Source organism: Macaca mulatta, chromosome 1 (genome assembly GCF_049350105.2).
Source record: "Macaca mulatta isolate MMU2019108-1 chromosome 1, T2T-MMU8v2.0, whole genome shotgun sequence".
NCBI classification, from domain to species: Eukaryota; Metazoa; Chordata; class Mammalia; order Primates; family Cercopithecidae; genus Macaca; species Macaca mulatta.
In genome coordinates this window covers 183,881,307-183,908,410 of record NC_133406.1, presented here as the reverse complement: position 1 = coordinate 183,908,410, position 27,104 = coordinate 183,881,307, and the positions used below count along the sequence as shown (strand labels likewise).

The following is a 27,104-nucleotide window of genomic DNA, read 5'->3' as shown; positions in this document are numbered from 1 at the left end:
TAAAAGAACCTAGAAGCTTTAAAAGTGGCCTCAATATAAAGAACAAGGCCATGGAAACAAATTCCATCACACTTGTGAAGGCCAGAATCACCCTGCTTAAAGAACTGAGTGAAATTCTTCAGTTTTTCTGTGCTGAAAAAGCCACTTAAAAATTTGAAACTGTTAAATGCATATGTAGAATTTATTTCTCTTGACATGCAGTGCACCCCATTTAAAAAATGGAATAGATATTACAGCTCAGTTTTTAAATTTTTATTTAATTCCATATAAATGAAAGTACATATGAATGCTATTAGTTGAATAGTTATTTGGGCATAGACAAAATAATGACAATTGTTCTTATTTTGGACAAAAAGATGTTTTAAAGTGGACAGCATATATATTATTTTGTTAAGTACATTTGGGCACTTCTTAAAATGATGGGTGAATTTAGGAATAAATTATTTTTTGAGAAACTATTCCCAAAAGAAACCAATGTGGAACAGTATTCATATGAGTTTATTTTTGTGATAAAGTAAAAGGACATTTATACCTTTTTAAAGACTGAGTCATAATTAAGATTATACCTTAAACTTGAGTATTTAAAAGACCTTGGTTACACTGTTTACTGTTTACTGTTCAGAATTAAATTATACCAAATTTGAATGCACAACATCTAGAAATTACAAACGCTCGTGTGCTAATATTAGAAGCAAACCAACCATCTGCACAACTGACTAGGTGCCATAAGGCATGATTTCTAACTTTGGATATGGCTCATTAAATAAGTGCTCAAATGCTAACACATACTGTTTCACATTCTCTTGAACTGGCAGTGAAGTAGATACTGAAATAGACATTGAAAGATAACCTTTTAGGAGTAAAACCAACATCTAAATGTTGAGGATTTGTTTTTATTTTTCTCTTTTAAGTTCAGAACGAAAGTTTCCACAGATTCCACCGTCTCTAAAATTTTGACATGTAAACTGAAACTGATGTAAGGCAGGACTAGGATCTTAGGACTAGTTCTCCCTTGTGCAGTCCGTAACATTTGACCGTGATCTTTCTAAGGTGACCAACTTTGATGCCTGAGAAAAAAGAAAAATATGCAAACATTTAAAAATATAGGACAATGAAACAGTTGAGTGGGAGATTTCTAGGGAATTTCTGATCTAGTTTAATATGTTTGTGTTCTTTTAAAATGTTGATAAAGCTGTGTAGAGAAGTTTGATAGCATAGTCACAAGAGACAATAATAAAGTATCTTCCAACATGATCCTTATAGAATAGGGTACTGCATGTCTAATTTTTAAAACTTATCCTGAATTTCAATAGATTCAGTAGTCTTCTCTTGAGACTAATATATACAACAAGGTATTAGGAACTCATGATTTAAAGTACAAAATCAAACAGCTTACTTGAAATCTAGATGTTCAATGAGCACATATCCATCTATAGAAAGAAAAATCACCGTTAATTTGAAAGTTACAGAGAAAATGCTTTAAGATTTTTTTAAAAACAATGAAATGTTATGAAAAATAAGCAAATAAACTTACATTTGCCTTTGGAATTACGACATATCACTAGATTTTGTTCGGTGGTATCAATGACTTCCAGTTCTTCTCCAGGACTTATTGGCAAATCAAATATTCCATTTCTTGAATTCTTGGAACAGGCCACTGCTGTGTTGATGACAATAATCTCTTTATTGTACTGAAATGAGAAATTACTAATCAGACCATTCTTGCATAGTTATTTTTCATAACAAAACTAATGGAGGATATAATATAGTAACCTCAAAATAAACTCCAGATACTATTGACTAGTTAAATAACACATATGGGAATAGAAAATAGGAAGGTATACAGTTAAAGGAAAGTCATTTAAGAAAATAATAGTAAAATGGTGCAATCTCACATTTGTTTGGTATGATTATATTTTCAAAGTATTTTCACAACCATTATTTTTTTTCTCTCAAATCTTTTTTTTTAATTATTATTTTTAGTTACGGGGTACATGTGCAGGATGTGCAGGTTTGTTACATAGGTAAATGTGTGCCATAGTGGTTTACTGCACCTATCAACCCATCACCTAGGTATTAAGCCCAGTATGCATTAATCATCCTTTCTAATACTCTCCCTCCCCATACCCTATCCCCAGACAGACCCCAGTGTGTGCACAACCATTACTTAATTGTACTAGAATGAGCCCTGCTGGATGAGGTTGTAACGTAGGTATGAATTAAGCACCATGGATGGTAGTTAACTGTTCCATTACTAAAACTTCTGTGTAGTGCCTTAAAGTTTATAATATTCTTACATACCTATCATTTCTAGATGATACTCTTTCCATGCTTTTTCTCTGTGTGAGCTTATGTATTCTTATATATAGCTATACTACATGTTATTTTAAAGTAGTGGGAATTGGCTGTACCCAGTTGGGGGCAATTCCCATTCTCCTTTTGTATTCACGGGCAGGCAGGCATTTTGTTAAAAACTCCTGAGAAATTCAAGTCCTGACCTTGGGAATCTTTTCCTGACATACTGACCTATACATCTGCAGCACATCACCTTCTAATGCACTGAAATCTGTTGACCACAAACAGATAGTTCCAGAATACATAGCTTAGATTACAGGTACCTACTTCTCCAAATTAGTGTGACCAAATATCTCCTTTTGCCCAGGATATTGTCTGTTTATAACTAATATGTCTATCTATAACTATTTTTTGTTATGATTAAGAGTTCCTCCTCCCACTCTTAGAAGTGTCCTGTGTTTGGATGATAAATTACAAGATCAACCTATAACAAATGAGATCAGATCTACAAGATAGATTTTTTCCTTTACTTAACAAAACAATCGCTTCCTTACTGGCTTTTTTATCCTTTACAGGCCATTGCTCACTGTGAATTCATAGTGATTTCTTAAAATACAGATCTAATTAGGTCACCTTTCTATTTATAAAGTTCTAAAAACTCCTTATTGCTTTCAGGATGAGATCCACACTGCTTAGCTTGACATTCGGGCTCCTTTGTATACTGCCATTCTCCATCCCTCTATCTTTGTCTTCTTTACTGAAGCTGCATCAAGCTACATGACAATCCTTGAATACATGCTGTTTACTTGAAATACTCTTCTTTCTCTTAACCACTTCACATGAAAACTGTTATGACTGCCATATATAAAAATTTACTGTCTCTTAACTATACTTGATATCTATTCCTATTATATAATTTAATAAACATACTGTCTTATCAAGTGAAAATAGTAGACAGTCTTATTCATCTTTGTACCCTCAGTGCCTGGCACAAATGAGTTATCCAATGTTTTATGATTTGAGCTGGATAAAAATTATTGAAATGGCCTATCAAGGAAACCCACTACAGGTAATAAGAATGGAATTATACACATATACAGGAAATGGAATATCTTTCCCACATGAAACAATCAAAAACACACGGAGAGGGAAAAAAGGATTGGATGGAACATAAGGGTCTTTTCAACAAGTGATTGCCTCATGGTTGTTTTTCAATTAATCAAATAACATCAGGGTTGTAGTAGATACTAACATATCACAATTTCTAGATATAGTAACCCCAATCAGCTTTGGTTCAAACAGGAATTATCAGTGATTATGAGAGATTTGTGTATATTCCTATTTTAGTTCAATTTAAAAAATATTTTATGCGTGTTTACAAAATGCTAAGCAACCTTATTCTGCTCTGCACATGGATATAAACATATATAAAATAACCTTTGTCCTCTAGGAGCTCATAGTTTAATATGATGAACATGTAATTCCAATTTTGTTAATGTGTGATAAGCTAGAGATTGCTCAAGTATATAAGTAAACGGAAGAAGAGTAATTTATTTAATTAGAAGATTTGGGTAAGTCTTCCTGGAGAAGAGGAGATCCCTCGACTGGAGCTTGATAAATGAATAAGAGCTAGTCAGATGGAGAAAAGTTCAAAGGTGTACCAGATAGTTGGAATAGACCAAGGAAGCACTTAGAGGGATGAAATAGCAAGACAAAGATAGAGGTGGAGGTTCATTCAAGGGACAGAACTATGAGCAGTTTGTTGCCAAAGCAGAAAGTGCAACGCAAAGAGTGGCAAGAGATAAAGCCAGGAAGATATGCAAAGGTCAGGACATAAAGAGCTTTCTGTGTCATGTTAGGAAGCCTAAACTTTAAACATTTTGCAAGGGGGAATTTTTGAAAAATTTTAGGCTGTATAGTGACTTAGATAAATTTTATGAGGAGGATGCACACTTTGCCTCTCTCAATCCAGTGTCTAGCACATGGAAGGTGCTCAGTATGTTTCATAGTTAATAATCGTCACTTTGACAATATATGAAATCAGGGAAGGTTGAGCTTTAGAATAATGAAAAAATGTTCCATGAACTCTTAATAACAGAATAAGAAGGCAGAGAGCTTCGGATGCTGCGTCATTCATTTGTTCATTTTGTTATTCATTTGCTTGCTTGTTTAGGCATTCATTTACCAAACACTGTCTGTACAGTTTTATGTCAGGCCCTGGGGAACAAACCTGAATGAGACAGGGTTTCTTTCTCAAAAAGCACTCAAGAGATTAATTAGTTCAAGATTCACACACACACACACACACACACACACACACACACACACACACACAAATGCTTTAATACAACAAATCAGTGTTATAAAAGACATGTGTAAAATAGATATACAAAATGTGCTGAAGGAGTAACAACCTGGACGAGAGAGGGAGGAGTGGGTGACATTTGAACAGAGCCTTCAAGAACAACTTAGTAGTTTTTCCAGGAAGAAGGAATAGCATGTACAGACATAAAAATATAGAAATGTATCAGGAAAAAATAGGAATGAAATGCTGGATTTTTGTGTCAAAGATAATGTCTGTATCTCAGAGAGGCAAAGGCACAGCATACTTACAGATTTTTTTTTAAATGAAAGCTCCAAGCTGTTAATATTGCTAATTTTTACCTTGAGAAGAGAACGTACCTTAAACCTTTCTCTAAATAGTTTTTCTTCTCTTTTCATTCTGTTCTTTTCTAAGTTTTGCTTCTTGGTTTTGAAGAAACTTCTAGGAGAGAAACTAGCAAGAAATGTGCAGGTAGGGTAAAATGTACTATAATAAAACTCTTAAGTTGCCGAGTCTACAAAGTCACTTCATTTCAGGACAAATTCAGGTATAGATTTTGTGTGCATAATTTTATATAAAATAATACATATGCAAAGTCATGCATCTGTATTTGTGTATATGTACACACACATATGTAGGTTCATAATACAAATACACACACATATTTCCATTAGAGTAAATTGTCAAACAAGTGATCAGGGTAATACCAATTGCTTTTCCCCACAATTAAATATTTTTGATGGCAAGATAATAACGGGATAAAATCACATTGGTTAAACAAATGAAGGTACATAAGAAACTTGTCTGAATGAGACTTAGAGATATAACTTGTTTTTTTTTAATTTTAGGAAATTTACATATGTTCCCATTCACCTTCAGATTATTTAATGGAAACCAGTAAGAATGAGTAAGCAGTTTACTTTGTGTGGTTTTCTAAGTTGTTAAGCCTAATTGGAGATCACAAATCTACATGGTTCAATCGAAGAGCTCTCCAGTTTGCTGAATGTTTTGGAGGATGAATACCATTAAGAAAATAAAGAAAGATGCCACAAAACATGTGCAAGAATTTCAGCACATAAAAGTAAATAACGCTACAGAAGAAACTGATTATACTCTTAGTCCTCCCTCTTGCTCTTCACGTGAGATTTGTTTCTTCTTTTTAGCAGTTTAATGTATTGACAGAAGTAAAAAAGTCAACCAAATCCTGTCAGTTTTATTCCATCAGCTGCCCATTTCCCTACACATTACAATGTCTACTTGGGTCATCTTAGAAAGTGGGTTATCCTTTTCATGCCGTTATACCTGAGATACTGCTATGGTTTGGATATTTGACTCCTCCAAACCTCATGTTGACATTTGAGCCCTAATGTTGGAGGTGGGGCCTAATGGGAGATGTTTGTGTCATGGGGTTTTTTTCCCTCATGAATGGCTAGCTGCTGTCCTCTTGGTAATGAGTGAGTTACCACTGTCATAGTTTCCTGGAGCCTGGCATCTCATTTGTTAAAATGAGCCTGGTACCTCACTTGTCTCTCTTGCTTCCTTTCTAGCCCTGTGATCTCTGCACATTCTCCTTCACCTTCTGCCATGAGTGGAAGCAGCCTGAGGCCTTCACCAGAAGCAGATGCCAATGTCATGCTTGTTGTACAGTCTACAGAACCATGAGCTAAATAAACCTCTTTTATTTATAAATTTCCCAGCCTCCGGTGTTCCTTTATAGCAACACAAATAGGCTAAGACACATACCTTTGCTCAACTTCTCTTTAAACTTACCATTGTCTTTGATTGATAAAAGAATAATAAAAGAGTTGAACTAATATAGAAAACATTTCTTCCTTACTGGTAGAATACGTTATGGTCGAAATCATTTTAAAAAGTTCAAAGAGCACATAGAAATTGATACAGAAATAATTACCCTTACTGTAACATTTTCTAATTTACTTGGTTCAAAATAAAAGTATACTGTTATATCACTCTGTTGCAAAAAAATAAAAATAAAAAGGCACTGGAAAATTGTTTCCTAAGAAGCCTTATTTGTAGTTATCAACATACTAAAAAGCTTTCTGGGGGGCAGATCAAAAATGTTACTAATAGTTCCTCTCTTGGAATTCTGTTTTGTTATGCTGTGCAAATGTATGTAAAAGTATGAAGTTTAAGATAGAAAGTTTCTTTTCTAGTCTGTTAATACATCTTTCCAACCTGAGAAAAATAAATTACATCAAGTCTGAACCTAAAGAAAATAAACGTACGAGAAGGACCATCCAATGCCATCCTCTGAGTCTCAGACACTAATGTCTGGTTTCCTCTGGTGCACCCCAGTAGGACTTTTCTAACAGGTTTCCCAGAGCACACAGACTACACAATGTTCACATCTCAGTGACTATTTAGACAAATATTTCCCCAAGTCATTTGTTAAAAAAGTACCTCATATCCTGCCTCATGTCCTAGCAATTGAGAAGATGGGATCAGAGAGCAGTAAGAAACCACCTGCCTCAGTAAAAACATCCTCTCACAACCGCTTGGGAACTTGAATCACACGAATGCAGGTTAGACCTTGACTCAGTAAAACATTTTAAACTTCTAACACTCATTATAGTCATAACTAGAATTATATTTTAGGGAAATCAGTGTCACTATATGATACCTGGTTTGTTTTTTTCTCAAAGTTACATTTAAGTTCTAATTGGTGTTTTATTTACATGATATCTTATAAGGGGAAGTTCTTACAACCTAAAAGAAGACTAGAAATTTGTCATTGTTTGAAAATGGTTAACTTGAAATCTTTTCTCACTTCCTATCCACCAAAAGCAGGGAGGAGGAGGATGAAGATACATGTGTATGACACTTAATATTTTTATATTCTTTGTCCCTTTTAATCCTCTCAGCTGTACTATGATGTAGATGTTGTCATTTTCATTTTGTAGATGAAAAAGCTGAGAATCAAATTTCATTACTTATCTAAAGCCACACAGCTGGTAAGAGGTATAAATTGCTGCAGATAACCTACAATATAAGTGCCTCTGTGTTCCCACCTTTCTGATTCTTCAGCACCGTTTTTCTCTTTTTTTTCCTTCTGTGTCAGAAACTTGGGTTTCCACATTTTCAGTTTATCTTCATCTCTGAGGAGAAATATATTTTGAGCAAGTAAATTAATACATTCGTGGAACCATCAACACTTCATAGGCAATTATGTTTTACAAAAAATTAAAAAGCCATCTAGAAATATATTTTGATAGTCCATGGAAAGGCCATATAGTAAATATTTTAGGCTTTGCAGCCATATTATCTCTACGGCAACTCTTCAACTCTACTGTTGCAACTTTATACACAGAAACAAGTGGCAGGCCATATTTGGTCCTCCGGCCATAGTTTGCTGACCCGTGATGTGTCATAATCCAAATTTGAAACCAGATGCAAGAGATCAGCCTGCTTATAATCACATTTCATCTCCTTTATAGGCCTCAGGGGTTTTTTTGGTCTCTAAAATGTGAATAATGTAACTGAACTCCATTGTGAAACAAGGCTAAGCCAACTAGCATGTAACATTAGTGATTCCAGGCAAAAGAAGATGCAGGGAAGGGAGAAGGTATTTATTATAGAAGGAACTAGTACTTTTTAGCATCTATGTGTCAGGTCTTATGCTAAGCATCTTACGTATGTTAACTCATTTGGTTTTCAAAGTAAGTATTGCAACAATCCTTTAAACCAATCACTCAAAGTTTTACAAGCGAGGAAACGGATGAGCAGAGAGAATGAAATGGATGGTCATAGTGGTATGACCACTTTGGAAAACAAGTTGGTATTTTCATATGAATTTGCATTCCCTATAATTTGCATTTTTCCCCTTCTAAGTATATCTTCTAGAAAAATTCCTGCACACATTCACAGGAGCCATAAATAAAATAAGAATATCTGTGGCGATATTATTTATAAGGGCCCCAATAGTTACCAACAATTGAATAGATAAATGAATTATGGTATATACATATAATGGAATACTACAGAACATTAAAATGAATGAAAGGAAAAATGAAAGATTATATTTGAATAAAAAAGTTACAGAACTCTGTATACACTGTCTCATTTTCATGATGTTCAAATCCCAAAGGAAATAATATTTGTTTCATATGTTTGTTAAAACTATATTTATTTTGAACAAGGAAATGAAAACACCAAATTTATGAGAACAGTTACCTTGAGGGAAGGGATACATGGTGTGTACAAGGAAAAGAGGCCAAGGTATTGGTTATGTTCTAGTTCTTAAGTCGAATGATGGGTTCAGGGCAATTTGTTTTACCATGTTTTACCATGCTTTACAAATTTTATTTTGTTTTGATTTTTATAAATGATTTTTTAAGAAAAATAATTTATCCAGATTCACTGGTATGCACTTGTAGTTCCAGCTACTTGGGAGGCTGAGGTGAGAGGACTGCTTGAGGCAGGAGGTCAAAGTGCAGTGTGCTATGATCACGCCTGTGAATAACCACACCTGTGAATAACCACTGCATTTCAACCTGGGCAACATAGCAAGACTCCATCTCAAACAAAAGAGAAAAAGAACTTATTATTTACCCTAATTTGATATTTCAGAGTTCTCTTCCATCTTATGCCAAATTACATTTTCTGCTTGTAACACCCCTTTCCTGATCATATACGCCTTATGGTCCAACAGAACTTTCCAAACACGTGTGTTTTCCATTTACAGTTGTCCACTCCCCCCTCTTGCTCCTCCCTTTTCTCTCATCTTCTTTTGCTCCCAGTCTTCACCTGTCAAAATGTTACCTGTCTTTCCTGTTTCAGCTTGGCACAAAGATTTCTGATCACCTAAATAACAGTAATGTCGACCTATTCTGAGCTTCCAGATTATCTTGCACATTTTTATAGCAGGTCCTTCTTTGTTAACTAATTTATCAAATTATGTTTTGGTATCAGACACATGATACAGATATGAAAGTCACAGTCCCTACCTCAAAGAGTTCCCAGTCTAGCAGATAAGAAAATCAAGAAAACAGACCACTACAATTCTGAGAAAAATATCTTGATAAAAAAAAAGGGAGTACCTAACTTAAATAGATAAAGTTAGAGAGGGCTTCTTAGAAAAAGTAAAATCTGAATTCAATTTTAAATAATGAGGGATAAAATAGTCGGCAAAAAACATGGCAAAGTGTGTCACAGGTAGAACTATTCTTTTCTTCTTAAATTATCACCTTCTTGAAGAGGCTTTCCATAACTATCAATACTTTAAAACCCCTACCAGCACACACCCTATATCCACTGTCTTTCAAAATATCCTGTTTCAAAGCAACCAAATTCCAATGTGTAATTATAGACTAATGTTTTCATTTGTTTATTGATTTAGTCTCTCTATGCCCACAGGAATAGGAATTATATATCTTTTGTTCACTGCTTTATACCCAACACCTAGCACAGTGCCTGGCACAAAGGACATGTTCAATAAATATTTGTTGAATGAATTGATGAAGTTGGAACAAATGTGAAGGTTTGGAAATGCTAGACAGCATATCTGGTCTAAGGAACTCCAAGTAGTACAGTATGGATGGAACACAGGAATAGTGGGTAAGCAGGAATAACAGGTGAGGCTAAGAGGTTGCCAGGGACTGGATTATGAATAAATTTTATGTTTTCCTAAGCAGTTTTGACTTCATTCTGAAAGTGATGGGTAACCACTAAACAGTTTTCAGCTGTTGGGTGGCAGGTGGTCACATTAGCACTTAAGAAAGTCTGGAGAATAAACAGAAATGGAGGTAAGATGGCCATTCAGGGAGTTGTAGTAATCTGGTTGAGAAACAAGACTGCATTGTGGCTGTGCAGTGGGGATGGGAAAAGTGGGAACAGTTTTGAGTTATTGGAAGAGAGTGAAGGGAAGGGAAAGGTACAAGAGAAGGAATAACAGATAACCTAGGGTTTCAGCCTGAGCAACTGTGTGTTTATTGAAATAGTCACCAACATAGAGATCAAAAGGACCAGATGTGGAGCTCCATCTTCAGTGGATCCAACACTGGAGCACCCAGATATATAAAACGAATATTATTCGGCCAAAAGGGAGAGATACACCTCAATACAATAATAGTTGGGAGACTTCAACATCTCACTCTAAGCAGATTATCCAGAAATAAAAACAGCAAACATCCTATTTAAACTGCACCATAGACCAAATGGACCTAACAGACATCTACAGAACTTAATACACATCTACAGAACATGTCACTCATGTTCTGTATAGTACACATTCTTTTCATTATCAATGGAACATTCTCCAGAACTGTTCATAAGTTAGGACACAAAACAAGTATCAACAAGTTTTTAAAAATCAAAATCATATCAAGTATCTCATCTGAGCACAGTGCATTAAAACTAAACATCAATAACAACAGGAATATTTGAAACTATACAAATATATGGAAATTAAACAACATGCTCCTGAACAACCAATGGGTGAAGGGAGAAATTAAGGATAATACTTAGAAACACAACATACCAAACTTATAGAACACAGCAAAAACAATATTAAGAGACAAGTTTATAGTAATAAATGCCTACATCAAAAACTAGAAAGATTTCAAAAAACAATCTAATGATTTTTCTCAAAGAATTAGAAAAGGAAGAACAAACCAAATTCAAAGTTAGTAGAAGAAAAGAAATAATAAAGATCAGAGCTGACATAAACAAATTTAGATAAAAAATACAAAAGATCAATGAAACAGAAAGCTGGTGTTTTGAAAAGAAACAAAATTGGCAAACCATTACCTAGACTAGACAGAGAGATGGGGTGAGAAGGAGAGGGGAAGGGAGAGAGGACGGGAAGGGAGGGAGGACGGGAAGGGAGGGAGGACGGGAAGGGAGGGAGGAGGGGAGGTAAGGGGAGGGAAGAGGAAAGGGGAGGGGGAAGGAGAGGGGGAAAATTAAAGGGGAGGGGAAGGGGAAACGGGGAGAGGGAGGGAAGGGCAAGTTCAAGTAAATAAAGTCAGAAGTGAAAAAAGAGACATCACTTAGAGACCACTGTGAGCAACTATCTGATAACAAATGGGAAAACCTGGAGGAAATAGCTAAATTCATGGAAATATACAATCTACTGAAATTGAACCAAGAAAAATTTAGAAAACTTGAAAAGACCAATAAAAGTAATGAGATTGCATCAGTAATAAAGAATCTCTCAAAAAAGAAAAATCTAGGACTGGATGGCGTCCCTGCTGAATTCTACTGAACCTTTAAAAAAGAATTAATACCAAATCTTCTCAAACTATTCCAAAACACTGAAGCAGAATGAACTCTTCCTAACTCATTCTATGAGGCCAGCATAACCCTGATACCAAAAGCAGACAAGGATACAAAAAAGAAAGAAAAGAAAATTACAGGTTGATACCTCTGATGAACATAGACACAAAAATCTTCAACAAAATATTAGCAAACTCAATACAACAGCACATCAAAAAGATAATACACCATGATGTAGTGTGATACACCCCAGAAATGCAAGAACATATTAGTGGGATGTATCCCTGAGCCCAGGAGGTCAAGGCTGCAGTGAATCGTGATCATGCCACCACTGCACTCCAGCCTGAGGGACAGAGTGAGACCCTGTTTCAAAAAACAAACAAACAAAAAACTGACTCCCAGGGCATCCTCCCTGCACACAACCAGGCTGCTGTCCCTCTGTAACCTCACACACTGACCCCTGGGCTCACTTGGTGAGCACATCCCCAGAGAGAGGGTAGGTGGCAGGAAAGAGCACTGGCTTGGGGGCAGGCCACCCAGATCTCGGACCTACCTCTGTACTCAATCGCGTGGACAAGTTAGTTACCCTTAGCCTTGATGTTCTCATCTGAAACAATTTAAAATATTCTTTTACATTATAAAAATAGAGATGGGGTCCCACTATGTTGCCCAGACTGGTCTTGAACTCTTGAGCTCAAGCGATCCTCCCATTTCTGCCTCCCAAAGAGTTGGGTTTACAGGTATGAGCCACTGCACCTGGCCAACTGGGAACCATTCTGATCTATCATGGAGGGTTGCTGTGATAGAAAGGGAAGTATCAGGCTGGGAAGATTTCAGCTCAGCTCATGAATCACTGGCTTCATCTTGTGAAGCCAGAAATTCTCTAGCCATCACCCCCTCCATGGTCATATTGATGCCCATCAATCAGACCACCAGGAACATGCCTGCAGTCAACAAAGTTGGGTCATTCAACATAGGCAAATCAATAAATGTGAAACATCACTGCAACAGAATGAAGAACAAAACCATATGATAATTTCAATAGCTGCAGAGAAAGCATTTGTCAAAATTCAACATCCCTTCATAATAAAAGCTCTCAACAAATTAGGTGTAGAAGGAAAGTACCTCAACATAATGAAGGCCATGTATAACAAACCCACAGCTAACATCTTACCTAACAGGGAAATGCTGGAAGCTTCTCCTCTAAAAACTGGAATAAGACATGGATGCCCACTCTCTCCATTCTTATTCAACAAAGTACTGAAAGTTCTAGCAGGATCAATGAGGCAAGAGAAATAAATAAAGGACATCCAAATGGGAAACGAGGAAGTAAAGCTGCCCCTGTTTGCAGATGACATGATCTTATATCTAGAAAAACCTAACAACTTTACCAAGAGACTCTTAGAACTGATAAATTCAGTAAAGTTGTACAATACAAAAACAACATAAAAAAATTAGTAGCATTTCTATACATGAACAAAGAACTAGCTGAAAATGAGGTCAAGAAGGCAATCTGGTTTATAATACCTACAAAAAACAAAAATACCTAGGAATAAATTTAGCCAAGGAGGTGAAAGATCTCTACAAAGAAAATGACAAAACACTGATGAAATAAATTGTAGATGACACAAACAAATGGAAGGACATCTCATGTTCATAGACTGGAAGAATTAATATTGTTAAAATGACCATAGTACCCAAGTCTATCTACAGATTCAATACAATCCCCATCAAAATACCAATGCTATTTTTCACAGAAATAGAAAACACAATCTTAGAATTTGTATGGAATCACAAAAGACCCCAAGTAGCTGAAGCAATTCTGAGCAAAAGAACAAATCTGTATAAAGCACAGTACCAGACTTCAAAATATTCTACAAAGCTCTAGTAACCAAAACAGCATGGTATTGGCATAAAACGGACACACAAACCAATGGAACAGAATAGAGAACCCAGAAATTAATCCATGTATCTACAGCCAACTGCTTTTTGACAAAGATTGCAAGAACACTCAGTGGGGGAAGGACAGTCTTTTCAATAAATGGTGCTGGGAAAACTGGATAGCCATACACAGAAGAATAAAACAAGACCCCATCCCACTTCTTACCCTATACAAAAATCAAACAAAAATAGATCAAAGACTTAAAATGTAAGACCCAAACTTCTAAAACTATTAGAAGAAAACATAGGGGAAACACTTTAGGACATTGGTCTAGGAAAAGTTTTATGACTAAGACCTCAATAGCACAGGTAACAAAGCAAAAATGAACAAATGGGATTTCAGCAATCTAAAAAGCTTCTGTACAGTAAAAGAAACAATCAACGGAGTGGAAAGACAACTTACAGAATGGAGAAAAATATTTATAAACTATTAATCTGACAGGTGATTAATATCCAGGATATACAAGGAACTCAAACAGCTTAAGAGAAAAAAAATTCAATTAAAAATGGGCAAATGAACAGACATTTCTCAACAGATGACATTAAAATTACCAATAGTTTATTTGCTTAGAGGTGTTTATAGTATTCTTATGGTAGTTTGTATTTCTGTGGGATTGGTGGTGATATCCCCTTTATCATTTTTTATTGCGTCTATTTGATTCTTCTCTCTTTTATTCTTCATTAGTCTTGCTAGTGGTTTATCAATTTTGTTGATCTTTTCAAAAAACCAGCTCCTGGATTCATTGACTTATCGAACTTTTTTGTGTGTGTCTGTCTCCTTCAGTTCTGTTCTGATATTAGTTATTTCTTGCCTTCTGCTAGCTTTTGAATTTGTTTGCTCTTGCTTCTCTAGTTCTTTTAATTGTGAAGTTAGGGTGTCAATTTTAGATATTTCTTGCTTTCTCTTGTGGGCATTTGGTGCTATAAATTTCCCTCTACACACTGCTTTAAATGTGTCCCAGAGACTCTGATACGTTGTATCTTTGTTCTCATTTGTTTCAAAGAACATCTTTATTTCTGCCTTCATTTCGTTATTTACCCAGTAATCATTTTGGAGCAGGTTGTTCAGTTTCCACGTAGTTTTGTGGTTTTGAATGAGTTTCTCAATCCTGAGTTCTAATTTGATTGCACTGTGGTCTGAGAGGCAGTTTGTTATGATTTCTGTTTTTTCACGTTTGCTGAGGAGTGCTTTACTTCCAATTATGAGGTCAATTTTAGAATAAGTGTGATGTGGTGCTGAGAAAAATGTATATTCTGTTGATTTGGGGTGGAGAGTTCTGCAGATGTCTATTAGGTCTGCTTGGTGCAGAGCTGAGTTCAAATCCTGGATATCCTTGTTAACCTTCTGTCTTGTTGATCTGTTTAATATTGACAGTGGGGTGTTAAAGTCTCCCATTATTATTGTGTGGGAGTCTAAGTCTCTTTGTAGGTCTCTAAGGACTTGCTTTATGAATCTGGGTGCTCCTGTATTGGGTGCATATATATTTAGGATAGTTAGCTTTTCTTGTTGAATTGATCCCTTTACAATAATGTAATGGCCTTCTTTGTCTCTTTTGATCTTTGTTGGTTTAAAGTCTGTTTTATCTGAGACTAGGATTGCAACTCCTGCTTTTTTCTTTTGCTTTCCATTTACTTGGTAGCTCTTCCTCCATCCCTTTATTTTGAGCCTATGTGTCTCTTTGCACATTAGACAGGTCTTCTGAATACAGCACACTGATGGGTCTTGACCCTTTATCCAATTTGCCAGTCTGTGTCTTTGAAATAGCAAAGACTTGGAACCAACCCAAATGTCCATCAATGATAGACTAGATTAAGAAAATGTGGCACATATATACCATGGAATACTATGCAGCCATAAAAAGGATGAGTTCATGCCCTTTGCAGAGACATGGATGAATCTGGAAACCATCATTCTCAGAAAACTATCACAAGGAGAGAAAATGAAACACTGCCTGTTCTAACTCATAGGTAGGAATTGAACAATGAGAACACTTAGACACAGGGTGGGGAACATCACACACCAGGGCTTGTTGGTCAGTGCGAGCCTAGGGGAGGGATAGCATTAGGAAAAATACCTAATGTAGATGATGAGTTGATGGATGCAGCAAACCAACATGGCACATGTATACCTATGTAACAAACCTGCACGTTGTGCACTTGTACCCTAGAACTTAAAGTATAATAAAAAAAAACAAAATACAATGACCAATAAACATATTTTAAAATGTTCAACATCACTAATCACCAGCAAAATGCAAATCAAAACCACAATGAGGTATCATTTCATCCCTGTTAGGATGGCAATCATCAAAAAGACAAAAAATAACACACGCTGGCAAGGATGTGGAGTACAGGAAACCCTTCTTCATTCTTAGTGGGAATATCAATAGTACAGCACCTATGAATAACAGTATGGAGGTTCGTAAAAAACTACAAATAGAAATACCGTATGATTCAGCAGTTCCATTGCTGGGTATTAAACCAAAGGAAATGAAATCATTATATCAAAGAGACATCTATGCTCCTATGTTTATTGCAGCACTATATGTGATAGCCAACATATGGAATCAACTTAGGTATCCAACATCAAATGAATGGTAAAGAAAATGTGATAAACATACACACGGCAGAGAACTATTCAGTCATAAAAAAGAATGAAATCATGTCATTCACAGCAACATGGATGGAAGTGGAGGACATTATGTTAAGTGAAATAAGCCAGGAATAAAAAGTTAAGCACCACATGTTCTCACTCATATATGGAAGCTAAAAAAGGTTGCTCTCATAGAAATAAAGAGTAGAACAGAGGATGCTAAAGGCTGGGAAAGTAGGGAATAGGGAGAGATTAGTTTAGGATACAATATACAGTGAGATATGATGAATATGTTCTAGTGTTCTATATCACTGATATGGTCAGGCTTTGTGTCTCCACCTAAACCTTACCTGAATTGTAATCCCCACGTGTCGAGGGAGGGAGGTGACTGGATCATGGGGGCAGTTTCCCACATAGTGTTCTCATGAGAGTGAATGAGTTCTCATGAGTTCTGGTGGCTTTATAAGGAGTTCTTCCTCCTTCACTTTCTCTTCTCTCTCTCACCTGCCGCCACGTAATATGTGCCTCTTCCCCTTCTGCCATGATTGTAAGTTTCCTGAGGCCTCACCAGCCACGCTGAACTGTGAGTCAATTAAACTTCTTTCCTTTATTAATTACCCAGTCTCAGGTATTTCTTTATAGCAGTGTAAAAATGAACTAATACAACTACCATAGGATGACTATAGTTAACGATAATATATTATATAGTTTTAAATAGCTAGAAGGGAGATATTGAATATTCTCAACACAAAGAAATGATAAATGTTTGATGATGAATATGCTAATTACCCTGATCTTATCACTATATATTTTATGTATCGAAACATCACTATGCACCTAGAAAATATGTACAATTATTATATGTCAACTTAAAAATAACATCAAATAATGAAGAAATAATAACAACATAGAAACCTAGGGAAAAACTAGTATTTTTTTTCCTTTGGAGGATGGCATGGTTCACAGTTTAAGATATAGAGAAGACAAATAAAATAAAGGCTTAAAAGTATCCATTGGATTTAACAAAGGAGTTATTAGTGACCTTACCAAAAATAAGTTCAGTGGTATAATAGGAAACCTAATTGAAGTGATCAAGGAAAGATGAATCAAACATGAACAGAGGAGACTTTTATTTTTAACCAGTTGGTTAAGAGGAGAAGTATAAATAACAAGTGACTGGAGAGGTAGTATCAAACTTAAGGATGGCTTTTTTGTTGTTGTTTTGTGGGGTTTTTTGTTTGTTTGTTTTTTGTTTTTGAAACAGGGTCTGGCTCCATTGCCCAGGCTGGAGCCTAGTGGTGTGATCCCGGCTCACTACACCTCTGACTCAAAGGCTCCAGCCATCCTTACACCTCAGCCTCCTGAATTGCTAGGACTACAGGAATGTGCCACCATGCCTGGCTAGTTTAGTAGAGATGGGATTTTGCCATGCTTCCCAGGCTGGTCTTGAACTTCTGGACTGAGGCAATCCACCTACCTCGCCTCTCAAAGTGCTGGGATTACAGGCAAGAGCCACTGCATCCAGCCATCTTTTCTGATAAATTATAGTTATTTAGTCCTTGAATATGGAGGTTCTGTCACATAGTGCTTGCTATCCTCTATGTTGTCATATACATTGGAGATAATTTTTAAAATGTGTTAAAATGAGATTCAAGTCTAAATTCAAAAATGAAAATCAGAAACAGATTCAAAACCTCCAATGCCTTTTGTGGTCACCTACCACTGTTGGATCATATATGTTATTCAGTGTTTTCCCCTGTTAGTGAGAAGACTATCTCAAGTTGACTTTTCATTCAATCTCCAAGGATCTGAAAAGATGGTTCTGTGATCATAATTAAGAAAGCATCAGGAAATGGGTCAAATATCAGCAGGGATAACCAATAAGGTAAATTGACTTACTTTGACTCTTTTTCACTCAGGTCCACATCATCATAGATAATAACTTCCTGAGACTTAAGTTCTAGGGTCAAGACAGGATCAAAATAGTCCATTATTAAGCATGGTTTATATAAGCACTGGCTTTCCAAATTATACCCAATTACCTAATTATCCAGGTGCATCTTCGGGGCTGTTTTGGCAAAATCTGATCATAGAATACAAATAGAGTAGAAGAATCAAAGAATAAAAATACTCGCTATTTGGGAAGAAATTCAACTGAAAGATTTAAAAAAAGTTTGATGTCCCAGTATCTCAAAACATATATATTTATATTAATTTGATTTCACAAAGAGTTCCAGAAAAAATGAGTTGCTCAAAGAATCATTTTTAGACTAAGTTCCCATCTTTCTGGAATTGAACAAATATGCTATACTGCTAGAATAGTGAGGTCTTTTCTTAACTCCTAGAGGGGAGAAACAGCTTAATAGAATAGTCATGTTGATTTTTCTTCCATGGTTTTTATTTCAAATCATTGGCAATTGTTCCTTTATAATAATCTTGCATAATGTTGAATCTGACTTAGTGCCATAATAATGATTAGGCATTTTCATTTTACAATATTCACATTCCTTGGCACTCTACATAGAATTACACGATTTTCAGGTGATTCACCACTGAACAAGTTTGAGACCTTCGGATATAATTATTCATAATTATTCACTCCCTTATTTTATTAAATACCTTTAAATGTGGGTGGGGATACAATGCGTGTCTATTCTAAGTCAGCTTTTTTCTTTTAAACATAGACCAAGGATATGTTGAGATGTGGGATTTTATCAGGTGTATATAATTGTCATTTGCTTTTTAGTTCAGCAAACTCATATTTACAAAATATAATATACATTTGAATTGTCAAGTTCAAGTGACATCCAGGTAGCCACATAGCTAGAACCGCTAAACAAAAATTAACAAACAACAGAACACATGACCCTCTTTTATTGACAAATTCAATGTACTGAACGTGTATTGACAGCCTACTATGTGTCATGCACTGTGCTAATTTATGCACTATTATTTTAATGGAAAAGCAAACAACATTCCAATGCTCCATTCTCAATTCAGTTAGTTTGCTGGTGGCAATGTGATCATATTCAACTTATTATGTCTTAATTAGAATGAAGGATATCAAGTCCTTCAAAAGGCAGTATGGTAGAATGCAAAATGCATGAGTTTCATAGGCAGAGAGACTGGAATACAAATCCTGGATCACTTAAATATGGATGTAGGTTCTACAGCTTCTCTGAAAAGGGATGATAACATTTACTTCTCTGGGATTTTAAGAGGAACACATCTGCTCCAGGGCACAGTATATAGTAGGTACTTGAGAAACATTATTCATCTTCCCCAATGTAAACAAAATACTTCTGTATGAAACATCTTCTTTGATTTTGGTAGATCAATTTTTCATCAAATGTGGGAATGCAGGAAGGGTTACCATTTCTCTTTCCCTGCCTCTGAATATAGGAAAACTGAGTACTTTTGGTCAGCAATAAGCAAATGGCACTTACCTAAATCAGGCAGCAAAATGGAAAACGCACTGTTGATTGACAAAAGACACAAAAGAGTTAAGGAGAAAAAACATGTTCCGAAAGATGAGCTGACAGATCTCCAATAACATATTGATGACGCTGGATTGCCCTTCTTCCCCTGGTATTCTCTGACTCCAAGAAAAATGGTTTCTCTGGTATTAACAGATTCACAAGATGTGCACAGGATGTTATGAGAACACAAGGGAAACATAGATAATCCAGGTTTGGTAAGAGAAGTTCAAGGGAGGAATTCAAGCAGGGATAATATTTGATCGAATTTTGAGGGAAAACTAGAACTTTGAGAATAAAAGAAGGCTGGAGGAGGGCAGGTACATTCCAGACCATGGGAATTTCATGTTCAAAGCATGGAGGCATGAGACACCATGGCAGAGTGTGAGATCTATAGCTATGTGGATTGGATGGTAGTGAGAGTTGCTTTTAGTGAGAGACAGAACTAGAGAAGTAGAATGGGGACAGCCATGATGTATTTACTTGCCAGGCTAAGGAACTGGATATTTGTTCTAAATGTGGTATGTAGCCAACCAATAGTTTTGAGAGAAAGGTAATCAGATTTGCATCTTAAAAATATTAGCATTCTTATATGGCTCAAATATTACGGGACTGCACGTTATCGTGCCAATAATTTTCTCTCAGAAAACATCTAATTTGCTAAGGCCAGGGTCTGCCTTTGTGCATAGGGTCTTGTTGACCACAGAAGGTAAACTCCCTCTTCTTCCATATTAGGATTACAATTTATAAACCTCATGTTTTGTTGGGTCTCTTGGTAGATCTAGACCCAACTGACAGTTGGACTTAAAGTCACAAAACTCTGAAGCTTTATAATCAAAAAGAACTTCAGGGTAGAGCAACATAATTCCATCTCACTATAGGTAATGACCTTGTGCAAATTATTTTATCATCTTCTGCCCTCACAAAATAAAATCTCTATATCTTTATGTCTACACAGATGTTCCCGGTCTTATAATGGTTTGACTTGCAATTTTTCTGCTTTACAGTGGTGTGAAAGCGATACGCATTCAGTAGAAACCTACTTCAAGTATCCTTAAGACCATTCTTTTTCCACTTTCAGTACAGTATTCGATAAATTACATGAGATACTCAACACTTTATTGCAGACAGGTTTTGTGTTAGATGATTTTGCCCAGCTGTAGGCTGATGAAAGTATTCCAAGCATGTTTAAGATGGGCTAGGCTAAGCGATGACGTTTGGTAGATGTATTAAATGCACTTTTAACTTAACATATTTTAGAGTTGCAATGAGTTTATTGGGACATAACCCCATCATAAATAGAGGAGCACCATAATGCCTACATCTATATCTATCTATTGCCTGCAAAGTGTCTCCAGAGTCCCCCTTCCATTATATACAAGAGAAAACTGGAATGCTGCGGGTATACAAAGGAAGTGATATGCCCATGGTTATACATGGAATAAATGGCAGAACTGGTACTAGAATCTAGAATCCAGGTTCCCCTCATATCTCTTTCTAGTGCTAGTGAGTTTGGAACCTCTCCCAAAACTGGCACTTAGCCTAGGTCATCTCAGAGGGTCTTTTCCAGGTCTAAGACCTTGCAATACACGAACTGTTCAGCTGAGCAGCTCATCTCCCCCTTCCACACATTGCTGCTCTCAAGGGAGATAAATTAAATATAGAACAGTAGACAGATAAAAACTACTGGGGTTTGTAGGGCCCCAAAAGCGTAAAAGGACATGGTAAGTAACATAATGCTTAGTGGTAACAACAGGAATAGGATGTTAAGGATGATGAGGAAAGTTTCCCTTCTGGACTTCGCTTAAGATTTTCCCTCTACCCTCATTTTCAACCCTTTTTCTGCCATTTTTTCAAAGGAGCATGCCACTTTCTCATTAATTAGTCTCTGTGTATGTAATTCAATCAAAAACTCACAAGAAAGAGGCAGATGATAGCCAGATCCTTGGTTTTAGTTTCTGCTATCCCCTTCACTGTTTCTTAGACTGGATGGATAACATCAACCTGTGTATCTACCAGGTTAATCCCCTCATGGAAAGGGATTTAAAGGGACTTTTTACCTTAAGTTTTCTTTTGACTTGGTTTTCTTTATTTTAAATCTATCCTTTTCTTTCTTGAAGAATTGCTGCAGTCTTTTGAGTGCTTCTTTTCCATCTAAACTAAGAGGAATCACAGGACGTAAGTAACATGGCATTTAAGAGAGTACTAGAGATAGAGAAGGCTGTTGTATTATAAAATCAAATGCCACATGTTCTCACTTATAAGTGGGAGCTAAACAATAGGTATACATGGACATAAAGATGGAAATAACAGACACTGGGGACTCCAAAAAGGGGGAGGGTGGGAGGAAGAATGAGGGTTGGAAAGTTCCCTGTTGGGTACAATGTTCACTATTTGGGTAATGGGTACACTAGAAACACATACCTCATCATTAGGCAATATATCTATGTATCAAACCTGCACATGTACCCCTGAGTCTATTAAAAAAATAAAGAACCAGAGGCTTTGGTTTCATGTCCAAAACACATCCCACTCAGGAAAGAGCAAGAAAATGCCTTATTGAATTATATGCTTTTCTTCTTTGTTTAGATGTGATACGAAGTAGCACACACCAGTCAACTATGAAGGGAGTAATTATATTTCAAGACAAACTACCGCAAGTGTCTCTATTTTGCAGATTTTATGAAGCAGTCCTCCCTTTAGAGGAAAAGATAACTCAGGGAAATGTAGTTTACAAACTGTACTAGAAATACGTTATAGAAAATCCTGGCTCAATTCCCACCTATGAGTGAGAACATGCAGTGTTTGGTTTTCTGTTCTTCAATAGTTTGCTGAGAATGATGGTTTCCAACTGCATCCATATCCCAACAAAGGACACTAACTCATGCTTTTTTATGGCCGCATAGTATTCCATGGTGTATATGTGCCACATTTTCTTAATCCAGTCTGTCACTGATGGACATTTGGGTTGATTCCAAGTCTTTGCTATTGTGAATAGTGCTGCAATAAAGATACGTGTGCATGTGTCTTTACAGCATCGTGATTTATAATCTTTTGGGTATATCCCCAGTAATGGGATGGCTGGGTCAAATGGTATTTCTAGTTCTAGATCCTTGAGGAATCACCACACTGTTTTCCACAATGGTTGAACTAGTTTACAGTCCCACCAACAGTGTAAAAATGTTCCTATTTCTCCACATCCTCTCCAGCACCTGTTGTTTCCTGATTTTTTTAATGATTGCCATTCTAACTGGTGTGAGATGGTATCACATTGTGGTTTTGATTTGCATTTCTCTGATGGCGAGTGATGATGAGCATTTTTTCATGTGTCTGTTGGCGATATGAGTCTTAACTATGACAAAATATACCTCTTTGGAGACCATCCAACCTAAATTCCCTGACCAGTCAACAACTCATACTTCTCCCTACTCTATATTAACCAGTATCTAAAATTTTGTCTATTTGTTTATTTCTTTATTGTTCATCTTCCTTATCTAGACTGTGCACACTATGTGATCTACTTCTTCAAACAGAGGCCTGACAGTATTGTTTAAACAATATAACTCAAAAAATTCAAATTAATCGGTATATGTCAAACATAATATCCCACAATTAGGGGATATACTTTACTCTCAATAAACATTAGAACATTAAAAAATAATGACCTAATATTATATCAAATTAAGAACATTTTATAGTCAATTCAAAAAAGGCAATTATTCTTTACTTGCTCACTACCATGTAAGTGAATGAGAAAATAACAAATATAACAACAGGAAAAATGCACCCATTTGGACAAAATCATCACATCACTCTTGAATATCTACTAGGCAAAACTGTAATAACAAAAATACTTTTCAAAAAAATAAAATGAGAAAATGTTTATACCCAAGACCTAAAAAAAAAAAAAAAAAAAAAAAAAAGGAAATCCTGGCTCTTGAAATTCTTATCATTGATTTTTAATTTACTGAATAATACAGCAATAGTGATACATTGATTACCCAGCTGATAAGTACAATTCTGTCAAATATTCTTTTGGGGCTTTTAGGGGGTAGAGTGAGGGAACGATATGCCCACCTCATGCTAACCAGCATGTCCAGTTCAGGGTCTCCTTTTTCCCCTTGAACCCTTAAATTCCTTGCTTTTGACCACTGCTGTTTTCTTTTCCACAACATGTCCTTAATAACTAAACTTGTCGAATAATACCCATCTGAACAAATTTTATTCTTGATAACCCTGGATCACTACATGTTGTATTAAGCCCAAATCCCAGAGATAGGCTTACTAACTTACAGAGACACAGGTAAGTCATAACCACTGATTTGTTCCTGGAAAAACAGCTATAGAATTGAAGCAAGTTTTATTAATATTTATGTCTCTTTTATTACTTATTTCCTAACCCAATATCAAAATCCTTTACTCTGGGAAATGGGTATTTCTCAAAAGCGAGAACAATGTGATTTAATATGTATAGTATATGATTGTACACAATTACAAGTATCCTGTTGATCACAATTGTAATGTTACAATAGGTTATCATAACTTTCAGTGTGAATCTTTCCTAAGAGATGATGATGGGAGTCGGGGGTGGCGGTGGGGCGGGGTGGAGGTGGGTTCTCATTTAAGCTCTGGCTTTACTATACCAACGGGAAGTATCATTAGCCTACAAAGCCAAGAAAGAGAGAAACTCACTCTATCTTTGGGTAGTTGTTCTTTGTTTTGTAGACATCTTCATACATTTCTTCTCTGTTTTCTTCTGAAATTAAAAAACCCTACTTCTTATATTCATTCCAACAGCAATAGTTCAGATTCATATTTAACAAAATTTTTTAGATACTTACTAGATGCTAGGTACTTTGATCTTTCTTTTGTTAAATAGTTTTTACTGAAACTCAGCCACACGTGTTTAAAAGCATATGGTAAAAATACTGAAAATTCTATAAAAGTATGTATAAATGAAAATTAAGACTCATTTCCACCTGATTCCAAGTTTGAACTGATTTAGTCAAAGACAGTTGGTTCTTCAATAGATTCCTTCCTTCCTCCCTCCCTCCTTTCTGTATTTAATACATAATAATCAGAATTTACTAAGCATCAGGCATTGCGCTGAATGCCGGGGAAACCATGGAAAATGAGCTATATCTTGAATAATCTCTCCCTTCACAGCATGGCTTTGGCCTAGCCCAAAACATAAGCTTAACATACACAGATATACTTTAATTCAATCCTGACACAGAGTATAATGGAAAGAACTTTGAATTAAGGGTCAGGATTTTCAGGTTCAAAACTCGACTTTAACACACAATGATCTTAGAGGAGTCACTTCTCTATGTCTCAATTTTCTTTTTAAAATGAGTGTGCTGGGTTTAATGATATTTAAGGTTGTTTTTCCCTCTAAACTTCTGGGATTCTAAGAAGATCAATCAGAGTAACATTTGATTCTCTCTCCTCCATTGCTTTTTCTTTTTCTAAAATTTATTTTAAAATTGACAAACAACTATATACACTTATGATCTATAACATGTTTTGATAATTGTATACATAGTGGAATGACTAAGTCAAGCTAGTTAACATATTCATTACCTCACATACTTTCTCGTGGAGAGAATTAAAAAATCTACTCTCAGCAATTTTCAAGTATAAAATACTTTGTTATTAACTATAATCACTATGTTGTACTATAAACCTCCTGAAGGTACTTCTCCTAATTGAAATTTTGTATCCTTTGACCAACACCTCCCCATTACTTTTTCATTCATGAATTCATTCATTCAACAGATTCTTTTGAATATCTAACATGTACTTGGCATTATGCTAGGGGCTGGAGAAAATGGTATGTATAAAGAAGGTAATAATCTAGGAGGGGAGACATTAATTAAAAAGTCACATAAGAACAAAATTACCACTGCAATAAGTACTATGAAAAAGAAGTCCATGGTACTATGAGATTGTACACCAAGGAGAATATTCCCTGTGGAAATAATGATGGAACTGAGATTAGAAGATTAAGAGTCAGTGAAGCAAAGGGACCCAGGGGAGGAAAGAGGATTTCGGAAAGGGAGGGAGAAGAATATGAAAATACCCTGCTGTGGGAGCTTGGCAAATTATAGAAGCTAAAAGAAGGTCAGCATAACTGGGTCTCAAAGGTGAAGACTGAGTATAGTATGAGATGAGGCTCCAGAGGTCTGTAGGGGTAGGTTAGTCAAGGACTCTAGATCATGTCAGAAGTCAATCTTTAAAGTATTAGAAAGCCAAGAAAGTGTTTTAAGTAAAAACATTCTTATAATCAGACTTCCATTGTAAAAAATCAGGAAGGAAGTAAATTCACTTTTACATAAGAATGCTCTTACCAGCATCTTCACGTTCCTGATTCTAAATGCATTTATTAGCACATACCTTGGTATTGCTGTTAGCACATACCTTGATACTGCTTCTCTTAGCTTGTCACAAATTGGTATTATTAAAATATGAATAATTAAAAGACGTCTTATCACTAATCAGTCATAGAAGTATTCTGCAATTCCTACTGGCAGCTTCAGAAATGTCTTCCTATACTTACCACTATTTGAGGCAAATGAGCTACGGAAGTTTGGCTTCGGTCTACGGGAGAAAATAACAAAGACCATTTTTGTACCTTTAAAGTCTCATCACATTCATCTTGCTGAAAGACTGGAACGTTACTTACACCTCTTTCCTGGAGTACTCGACATCATCATATATCTCCTCCGAGATGGAACTTGGCTTAGAGACCCCTAGGTCTGGAGTTTCTTTAGTCGACTCCAAAACCTCCAGATACCCACCTGAAAGGAAATCAGAAACCCCCCCTGAAAAACATTTCATCAGCTGCCATCATAAAGTCATTCACACACATCACTGGCAATGCAAGCAAGCATAAGAAAAGGCAGATTAAATGGGCTAAAATTGGATTACAGTCTTGGTATGTATGATCCTTGGGCAAGCCACCTCACTTTGCAGTGCCTCAGTTATGATTCTCTGAAGTTGAGGATAATAATGCTAACACCGAATCATGTGGTTTTGGCAAGGATTAAATACATACTTAAAAAGGGTGCTGGTTACCTCGTAAACTAGTAACTCCCTTCTTTGATGGTTCTTCCTTTAATCCCTGACCTCAAACTTTGAAGTCTACCAGGGTACATCCCTGGGGCTTATCTCTCTACATCTAGATGATCTTATCCAGTCTTATGGCATTTCTTAAAGCAAAATTTCTCAGACAAGTTGATTG

At 36.0% G+C, this 27,104-nt stretch overlaps 1 protein-coding gene across 10 annotated transcripts in view; it reads right to left on the bottom strand.

Moving 5' to 3' along the window:
• Positions 1-237: 237 nt before the first annotated feature.
• Positions 238-27,104, bottom strand: part of FYB2 (FYN binding protein 2) — a 99,415-nt gene continuing 72,548 nt past the window's right edge. For 4 of the 10 annotated variants that reach the window (XM_028833358.2, XM_077955757.1, XM_077955805.1 and 1 more), the window contains 11 exons: positions 26,547-26,685; positions 26,421-26,461; positions 24,554-24,617; positions 21,922-22,020; positions 19,832-19,860; positions 18,285-18,345; positions 7,648-7,734; positions 4,978-5,071; positions 1,535-1,691; positions 1,397-1,430; positions 238-1,067 (listed from right to left, as the gene is read on the bottom strand). In XM_028833358.2, the coding sequence (XP_028689191.2) occupies positions 1,046-1,067; positions 1,397-1,430; positions 1,535-1,691; positions 4,978-5,071; positions 7,648-7,734; positions 18,285-18,345; positions 19,832-19,860; positions 21,922-22,020; positions 24,554-24,617; positions 26,421-26,461; positions 26,547-26,685 (827 nt within the window). In that variant the 3' untranslated portion in view covers positions 238-1,045. The remainder of the gene's footprint in view (positions 1,068-1,396; positions 1,431-1,534; positions 1,692-4,977; positions 5,072-7,647; positions 7,735-18,284; positions 18,346-19,831; positions 19,861-21,921; positions 22,021-24,553; positions 24,618-26,420; positions 26,462-26,546; positions 26,686-27,104) is intronic. The other 6 variants (XM_015140486.3, XM_028833362.2, XM_077955824.1 and 3 more) reach the window with 3 other exon arrangements.